This window comes from Littorina saxatilis, linkage group LG15 (genome assembly GCF_037325665.1).
Source record: "Littorina saxatilis isolate snail1 linkage group LG15, US_GU_Lsax_2.0, whole genome shotgun sequence".
Taxonomy (NCBI): Eukaryota; Metazoa; Mollusca; class Gastropoda; order Littorinimorpha; family Littorinidae; genus Littorina; species Littorina saxatilis.
This window is the reverse complement of record NC_090259.1, coordinates 45,682,456-45,692,564: the sequence shown is the minus strand read 5'-3', so window position 1 is coordinate 45,692,564 and position 10,109 is coordinate 45,682,456. Positions and strand designations below refer to the sequence as shown.

Genomic DNA, 10,109 nt, shown 5'->3' with positions numbered 1-10,109 from the left:
ACTCTTAGGAAAGCCAAAGATTTGGGGCGGTCTGAGGAGTATAAAAAGGTGACAGTCAAGAAGGATATGACCCCTTTAGAACGAGAACAGATGAGACAGCTCGTGAAGATGAAGAACCAAAGAAGGGAAGAAACAAAACAGAAAGAGTCAGGAGAGGTGTGGGTGGTAAGGAACGGGAAGGTAGTGGACATCGCAAGGAAGTTCACAGTAAGGGAGGAAGGGGGGGAGAGAAAGTAGGAGAAAGAGGTGGACATGTGGGTGGTAGGACCAAACCACAAGATGTAAATAAAGACTTTTTACATTGTTTTTACACTAACTCTGACTCGCTTCTGAACAAGCGATCAGAACTTTTACATGTGATAGAGATGGAGAAGCCGGATGTATCTGTGTTACAGAAGTTTTACCAAAGAATCTTAAGAATCCTTTATCGTTAAGCGAATTAAACATTGATAAGTATAACTGTTTTACTAACATTAACTCTGATGTACAAACTGGTTCCAGTATGAGAGGTGTGGTTGTGTATGTAAAAAATGTTCTTAATGCCCGACGCATGTTCTAGAATCAGTCTGGTGTGAGGTACCACTCAACGATGGGGATAGGCTTCTGATTGGATCAGTGTACAGGTCACCAAATAGCACTCATGAAAACAACTTGGCGATGAACAATTTGATTTTAGAAGCTACCCAAAATAGATCTCATGTTCTTATTACCGGGGATTTCAACTACCCAGAGTTAAACTGGGAGGAGGGCACCTCACCCTCAAATCTAGCACATAAAGCAACAGTATTCATGGATACAGTCAGAGACGCTTTTCTCCACCAGCATGTGGTCAAACCGACTCATCATAGAGCAGAGCAGAGTCCTACCCTGATTGACCTGATCTTGACAAATGAGGAGGGCATGGTTAGAAAACTGCAGCAGCAGGCACCATTGGGCAAGAGCCACCATCAGTGTCTTTTGTTTGAGTATGTGTGCTATACAGGAAAATCATCCAGTGGCAAAACCGGACGTTACGTGTACAATAAAGGTGACTATGAGGGTATGAGGGAAAAATTTGGGGCCATCAGTGTGAACGACAGACTGAAAGGGATGGGGGTTCAAGAGGCGTGGGATTTGTTGACAAATGAACTGGACAACATGGTGAAGGAATTTGTGCCTTACGTTAAAAGTGACGGTACTGGTAAGAAGAAAAAACCTCTATGGCTAAATGAGAAAGCTTTGATTAAGGTTAAGAAAAAAAGTGCAGCTTATCAAAGATACATGAATACCAGAGACGGACAAGACTATCAATTATACGCTCGAGCTCGAAACCAGGCCAAGTCGGCATGTAAAAGAGCCTTAAAGGACCATGAGAAAGAAATAGCCAAATCTGCAAAGAAAAACCCAAAAGCATTCTACGCATATGCAAGGAGTAAAATGAAAACAAAGGATACTATTCCTGATCTAAAGGACTCTGGCGGGACTCAGTATACCTCCGACCGAGGCAAAGCGGATGTGTTAAACAAGTTTTTTAGCAGCGTTTTTACACATGAAGACTTGTCATCCATACCGGAATGCACTGAACGAAATCTAAACTCAACCTTAAGCACTATTGATATCAAAACGAAGTGTGTTCTCAAACTGTTAAAGTCTATCAATGTGTCCAAATCACCAGGACCCGATAATGTGCACCCTAGAATTCTGAGAGAATTGGCAGATGAGTTGGCAGAGCCACTGGCTACTGTGTTTAGGACATCTTTGTATGAAGGTGTGTTACCAAGACAATGGAGGGATGCAAATGTGACACCGCTGTTTAAGAAGGGTGACAAGTCCAAGCCTGGAAATTACAGACCAGTATCTCTGACAAGTATAACATGTAAGACAATGGAAAAAGTTGTAAGAGACTCACTGTTTGAGCATATGGAGAGTAATGGTCTGTTAACGGAGTGTCAGCATGGATTTGTGTCAAAAAGATCATGTGTAACAAATCTGCTCGGAGTCCTTGATGACTGGACAAATAGCCTAGACAACGGAAAGCCGGTGGATGCGATATACCTGGATTTTTCTAAGGCATTTGATACGGTGTGTCACGAACGCCTCCTCGCAAAGCTCAAATCGTATGGTGTCACTGATGAGGTCAATGATTGGATCGGCGGCTTTTTAAAAGACCGTCGCCAAAGAGTAAAAGTAAATGGTACCCTATCCGACTGGGTGGAAGTGACAAGCGGAGTGCCTCAGGGCAGTGTTTTGGGTCCAGTTTTGTTCGTTGTGTTCATAAACGACCTCCCAGAAGTAGTGGAGAGCTTATGTAGCATGTACGCCGATGATACGAAAATTTACCGTTCAGTGGACACTGTCGATGACTTCGCGAAGTTGCAAAGTGACCTGGATAACCTCACAGCATGGGCTGATAAATGGCAAATGAAATTTAATGCGGATAAATGTCAGGTGCTACAGTTGGGACAGAAAAACGTGAAACATGTGTATAGTATGAAAACGGCTGGAGGTGATGGGAGAGTGGATCTGGGTAGTTCAAGGGTGGAAAGAGATCTAGGTGTGCATATAGATAATGAACTCAAATTCTCCAAGCATGTAGAGACCCAAGCAAATAAAGCAAATAAGATTCTAGGACTTGTGAGAAGGTCGTACGAGTACCTTGACCAAGAATCAATGAGAATGTTGTTCATAGCTCTGGTGAGGCCTCATTTGGAATTCGCAAACTGTGCCTGGAGTCCACGCTTGGAAAAGGACAAAAAGCTTGTTGAGGGTGTGCTACGTAGAGCAACAAAGTGTGTACCGGGTTTGAAGGACCTAGAGTATGAGGAGCGTCTCAAAATCATGAAGATACCTAGTATGTGTTACAGAAGAGTAAGAGGTGATATGATAGAAGTGTATAAGTTCATGCACGGTGTGTATAACTGCAAGAATCCTCTCGAACTTAATCAGCAATCCGGTACTAGAGGACACTGCTACAAATTAAAGAAAAACGCATGTAAAACAAGCTTGAGACAGCACTTCTTCACAAACAGAGTTGTAGACACTTGGAATGCCCTGGACAAGTCAACAGTGGAGGCGCCGTCATTAAACAGTTTCAAAAACAGAATTGACAATGTGTTCAAGGACTACATGTATTGTGCTAAAGTTAGCCACCCAGTGTTTGCCACGAAAGCCACGCAAGCCACTCTCAGCCAAATATATACGACACCGGAAGAAAGTTTAGACAATAAGGCACGATCAAAAGATCGTTACACTAGGCCATCTCAAAGTTAGGAAAATTAATAGTATTGATCAAAAGATCAGATATAGGCCTCGCGGCCTTAGACATCTGCAATTTATCTTATCTTTATCTTATCTTATCTTTATCTTCGTCAGGGCTTTTTGACTCGCATCGATCGATTCATTTGCAGTCCTGCTGAGAGCAACTTGTACACTGATACTGACTTGTCCTATTGAAAACTTTATTTCCTGTCAGACAACGTTAACTTAAGCTGGAAAATGACACTTACCTTTTCAGACTACAATGATGGCAGGAAGACGCGCCATTGTTGACACATTTGACAAGGGAAATCACCCAACCATTACAAGAGTGCTCTTTCCTTGGAATCTGTTACGACAATTAATTAGCTATCAAAACTGTTGAATTTGCAAAGTTAAGTTATTCCTCATGGATGGTAGCATTATTTGTAACGTAGAATCTTACGGTGATGCTTTGAAAGCGATCTGAAGGCCTTTTCCGGCGGATACTATCCCTTTAAGTATGCCAGGCGGTGGTGGGGAGGAAGTTGGGGTTGCGCCAGTTTGGATATGTTAAATATTCGTAGGGTTGAATACCTAAATGGATTGATACAGGTCACATAATTAAGGAGTTCTCTTGAACATTATTTTATGCAGCTGTAGCAGCTTCTTTTTTAGGGGGGGGGGGGGGCGGGGGTGCAGGGGGGACAAGGTCATAGGTAGTGGAATCTTCTAAGACATATTTACAAAACCCTCTGAAAATCAAGTCTTAAAATGGGATTAAACTTACAGAGGTTATGAACAGAATATCTTAGAAAACAGGGTCTTGAAAATGTCTAAAAAGGGAGGGAGTCTTCAATGGAGTAAGGTGGTTCAGGGAGGGGCCGGGGTAACGAAGGCGATTCGTTTGTAGGCATTTGCTCTTCTTGTTTCATATTTAGTGTACATTCATTTCAGCTTATGTATGACCATTGAACAAAGTAGCTGTTCTGTAGACTGTTGTGCCATTTAAAATCAAATTTAATTTTTCTCAGCCGTTTTCCAGGATTGTGGTCGTTCTCCTTCACACGCTAGATCAGCCTGACTGCCCACCATTTTAGAGGGTAGGCGTGGTCAAGAACATGACTGTGACGTCATACTAAAATATTGCTAAAATCCAAGAAACACATTTTTGAGCAGAAGAAAGACTAATATTCAAATACACACATGTTTCTGATCAAAACACTGCAGTTTTATTTATCTCGGCAATGCCACTGGAAAAATATTCTGGACTGTTTGTGCTCAGTGTTTAAGGATGAGGGGCGTTGGGGTTGAACTGTAATTGGTCATGACGAAGGGGAGTCGTAAAACGCATTTGTTGTTCTTGTTGCGCTTTCAAGACCACTAAGTCCAAGTTGTTGTGAATGTTTCGTTGTGTCTATAACAAGACCACTAAGTCCAAGTTGTTGTCAATGTTTCGTTGTGTCTATAACAAGACCACTAAGTCCAAGTTGTTGTCAATGTTTCGTTGTGTCTATAACAAGACCACTAAGTCCAAGTTGTTGTCAATGTTTCGTTGTGTCTATAACAAGACCACTAAGTCCAAGTTGTTGTCAATGTTTCGTTGTGTCTATAACAAGACCACTAAGTCCAAGTTGTTGTGAATGTTTCCTTGTGTCTATAACAAGACCACTAAGTCCAAGTTGTTGTGAATGTTTCCTTGTGTCTATAACAAGACCACTAAGTCCAAGTTGTTGCGCTTTCAAGACCACTAAGTCCAAGTTGTTGTGAATGTTTCCTTGTGTCTATAACAAGACCACTAAGTCCAAGTTGTTGTGAATGTTTCCTTGTGTCTATAACAAGACCACTAAGTCCAAGTTGTTGTGAATGTTTCCTTGTGTCTATAACAAGACCACTAAGTCCAAGTTGTTGCGCTTTCAAGACCGCTAAGTCCAAGTTGTTGTCAATGTTTCCTTGTGTCTATAACAAGACCACTAAGTCCAAGTTGTTGTCAATGTTTCGTTGTGTCTATAACAAGACCACTAAGTCCAAGTTGTTGTCAATGTTTCGTTGTGTCTATAACAAGACCACTAAGTCCAAGTTGTTGTGAATGTTTCGTTGTGTCTATAACTATATGGTTATACTTTCAGTAAACTGGCTTTCTTGTGTGTTTAGTTTTAACTTCTACTTTGAAGTCTTTTGCTCTTATCATGACGTGTTGGAATACAATTTGATGGACTTGATATGTATGTTATAACATAGACAAGTGCCTGGTCGACTAGTACGGTAAGTGCAATATTGAAAAAGATACACGTAAAAACATTATTGTGAGAGACAATTTTGTTTGTTATTAGCTTTTCTTACACAAATTACGCCTTTGATTGCGCATCCTTACATTTTTAGCTAGTGCTGATTTTTTTATATCTGAATTGCATTTTCTCTTCCTACTTGCTCCTCAGTTCAAAGTAAGATGATCAAATGTATCCGCGATGGGCAATGTGTCATATTTCCTAAATTTTAACCTTGAAGAAAATCAGTTGTGAACTGTTTTTTTGTTAGTTTACTTTTCACTGAAGAAAACATGCTTTTCATGTGTAAAACAAAACACTCTAGTGAAGTTCATGTGAACGGGACAAAGCAGTACAATTTTGTTTATGTAGTTACTGAATGTAGATTGAGATTGCAGGATGTTATTTGAATATCGCAACAACAGCGATGACGTCACACGTTACGTCAAGGTTACAGGTACGCAAGTGTGGAGTCTAGAATGAGCAGTCAGTAATGTTCGGGAAAGATAGACTGCATACAATACACAGAGCAATCGGTACTCCCTTGAAAGAGTTGTGCCATGTGAAAGACATGTATGAATATACTTTTTCAATTGTTTTGTCATGGACCATAGCGGTTGCAGCGTCAATTCATAATTCGAAGGCAAACATCCCAACCACACTGAGCACAGTTTTAAACAAAATAGATAAGCCCTGTTAGCTAAGACTCCAACAAAACTCGCTGGTGTAAAACATATGAAATATTGTTTAGTTTTATTCGCCTTTTTTCACGGTTTAAAGAGATTCATGCTGTCAAAACCCCTCATTTTTGTGCGTTGGTATTAACTGGGACCTGTGACGTCATACCCAAATAATGCTCAAATCCTTTAAACACATTTTTGAGCAGAAGAAAGGCAATTCGTCATGTACCCCTATCTTTCTGGCCTAAACACTGCTGTTTAACATGGGATCTGTAGCACTGAAGAAATATCCCCTCTTCTTAGTGTTCAGTGTCGTTGGGATGTTTTGCCTTCGAATTGTGAATTAACGCTGCTACTGCTGAGTTCCACGACAAAACAATTTAGAAAGTATGTTCATGTCTTCCATGCCATTCAATTTTTTGTTTTGTGGCACCAGAATCATCGCTTAAATATCAAGCGTGTTTAAAGGCCTAGCAACTTTGCGTCGGTGCTTGTACGCACATAAAACCTTTGCAGTGTTATGTATCAATCATTTTTCTAAAGACATGCAAAGTCATGACTTTTGTTGTTGTTGACCCAAATGAACAATCCTATTTTGAAAAATTGCATTACATTTTAACAAATTACTGTAACGATCCATAATTTTGCACGAAGTATTTCGTGTATGTTGGTAAAATATTCTGAAAGTTTCAAACCAATCCACCAAGTCATTTATAAAGTGCAGCCTTTTTTGTCATGATAGCCCTAAAAAAAGACGTAAAAAGTCCCGCTTTTGACCGCTCTTGCGATCGACACCTGCATCAGTAGGAATAGAATAGCACACGAAATAAGCAAGGTAGCAAAACAAAACAATCTGTTCAGGGTAGATGATTGGTTTGAATTTCTTCTCGTATGTCAAATGTGCAAAGTTTTGCCTATTGTGATTTTTTTGTCGATTTTTCATTCGGCCCTTCCGTTTTTGTCTGGTCGATTTTGAGGGTACCCTTGATTGAGAGGCGGTCACGTAATCCCTGTAAAATAAATATTTAATTGAAAAGCTGATCCTGAAGGTTAAGTGAACGTCCTTAACTGGCATACTAAGTTTTAATGAAATGACACGGGGATTAATGCTTTAATTTAGGTTTAAAATCTGTTGCAATAATTGTTTGGCCAAGTTTATATTAGCATAAACGTTAAATTAATAGAGACTACAAAATGCTCTTTTTACATTTAGTCAAGTTTTGACTAAAATAATGTTTTAACATAGACGGGGAATCAAGACGAGGGTGGTGGTGGTGGTGGTGGTGGTGGTGGTGGTGGTGTGTGTATGTATGTGTGTGTGTGTGTGTGTGTGTGTGTGTGTGTGTGTGTGTATGTGTGTGTGTGTGTATGTGTGTGTGTGTGTAGAGCGATTCAGAGAAAACTACTGGACCGATCTTCATTAAATTTCACACGAGAGTTTCTGGGTACGATATCCCAAGACGTTTTTTTCTCTCATATTTTCGATAAATGTCTTTGATGACGTCATATCCGACAGTTTGTGAAAGTTGAGGCAGCACTGTGACGCCCTCATTTTGTAATCGATGTCATGTTTACTCAAAAAATGTGCTCAGAATTACAGAAAATAGGTTAAGTAAGTACTGCGTTCGCACGCTACGCGGAGACGAGCGTGACCCGTCTCGGTCTTTGGGTGAGGTTAGTCGAGACTATCTTAATATAGTCTTGGCGATGACCTTTTTAGTGTTAATCTGTTACTTTGATGCTGACAGCTTTACTAAATGTTTTATATCGCTTCACGCGGCTTGTTTTTAACTTACATTTGGAATCCCGAGAGCCTTTCTTTGTTTAGTAGGTACATCGGTGCCCCACTAAACAAAGAAATTCACGAGGGATTGCAAATATGGGTTACAAAGTTGTTTTATCAGGAAAAGCGTTTTCCCCTCAGGGTCTCTTCTGAAACACTTTGATGTGTTCGTGGAGAGCAAGGGGATGGTCGAGTTGTTGAGTCCAACAAAGAAGTGCGCGTCACACCGCAGAAAAAATCTGAAAAACGGCGATGAAGTTGAGTTGACCTGCGACACCAGCAAGCATAACGAGGGTCAGTTCGTCATCCTGGTCACCTCCAGACCGTTCCTGCTCCAGATCTGCGAGGTGCGCGTCATTGGACACAACGTAACAGGTGAGACACCCCAACACCCTACACACACTTTAAACACATCATAGGACACACCTATATAGGTGAGACACCCCAACACCCTACACACACGTTAAATGTACTGAACTTGTCAAATCCAGGTGCACGGAGCCCCTGGGGCTTTTAGTCATACCTCAGGCAGCTATCCGTTAGAAGAACTACCAAGTTTCATTGACTTGCACCCAAAGAGTCAAGAACTGCGATTTTTTTTCGAATTAATTTCGGACCCGGCTGGTCTTGGCCTTTTTTTGGATCTAAATTTAGATCAGGTAGATCACCACATCATGCACAAAAAGACACGTCACTAGCAAACTATGTCAGACGTCAACATGAGTTTGTGTAAAACAAAATGGAGGCCGGAATCACACAGTTGAATCGAACTTCGACCAAACACTACGTAATAACTAGGTTAATTTATGCACTCGCGTGAACAAGAAACTGTCGAGCTTCACAGATGTCGTCGTTGGGTAGTTTTGGGTTTGGTTTACTACCAAAGGAGGATTTTTGAACTGTTTAAATGCACTCAGCTGCAACAAAAACGCAAAACGAAGGCTGTGAGCTGCACTGTGCCTTTGAACACCTCTGGCACAGCGTCATTGGTGAGACGCCCCAACACCCTACACACACCTTGAACACCTCTGACAGGTGCGCGTCATAGATCACAGCGTCATAGGTGAGAAACCCTACACACACTTTAAACACTTCTGACAGGTGCGCGTCATAGGACACACTGACATAGGTGAGAAAGTCATTAATTAATTTTTAAGCCACCAAGCTGAAATGTAATACCGAAGTCCGGGCTTCGTCGAAGATTACTTGACCAAAATTTCAACCAATTTGGTTGAAAAATGAGGGCGTGACAGTGCCGCCTCAACTTTCACGAAAAGCCGGATATGACGTCATCAAAGACATTTATCAAAAAAATGAAAAAAATGTTCGGGGATTTCATACCCAGGAACTCTCATGTCAAATTTCATAAAGATCGGTCCAGTAGTTTAGTCTGAATCGCGGGGCTTACTTATAACAAGTCGCGTAAGGCGAAAATACAATATTTAGTCAAGTAGATGTCGAACTCACAGAATGAAACTGAACGCAATGCCATTTTTCAGCAAGACCGTATACTCGTAGCATCGTCAGTCCACCGCTCATGGCAAAGGCAGTGAAATTGACAAGAAGAGCGGGGTAGTAGTTGCGCTAAGAAGGATAGCACGCTTTTCTGTACCTCTCTTTGTTTTAACTTTCTGAGCGTGTTTTTAATCCAAACATATCATATCTATATGTTTTTGGAATCAGGAACCGACAAGGAATAAGATGAAAGTGTTTTTAAATTGATTTCGACAATTTAATTTTGATAATAATTTTTATATATTTAATTTTCAGAGCTTGTTTTTAATCCGAATATAACATATTTATATGTTTTTGGAATCAGCAAATGATGGAGAATAAGATAAACGTAAATTTGGATCGTTTTATAATTTTATTTTTTTTTACAATTTTCAGATTTTTAATGACCAAAGTCATTAATTAATTTTTAAGCCACCAAGCTGAAATGTAATACCGAAGTCCGGGCTTCGTCGAAGATTACTTGACCAAAATTTCAACCAATTTGGTTGAAAAATGAGGGCGTGACAGTGCCGCCTCAACTTTCACGAAAAGCCGGATATGACGTCATCAAAGACATTTATCAAAAAAATGAAAACAATGTTCGGGGATTTCATACCCAGGAACTCTCATGTCAAATTTCATAAAGATCGGTCCAGTAGTTTAGTCTGAATC

The 10,109-nt window shown here is 40.5% G+C and overlaps 1 protein-coding gene across 1 annotated transcript in view; it reads left to right on the top strand.

The window, feature by feature from the left end:
• The window catches only part of LOC138949462 (uncharacterized), a 166,847-nt gene that overhangs the window by 113,259 nt on the left and 43,479 nt on the right, over positions 1 to 10,109 (top strand). Inside the window, exon 9 of the mRNA XM_070321294.1 lies at positions 8,085 to 8,318. Coding sequence (XP_070177395.1) covers positions 8,085 to 8,318 — 234 coding nt within the window. The remainder of the gene's footprint in view (positions 1 to 8,084; positions 8,319 to 10,109) is intronic.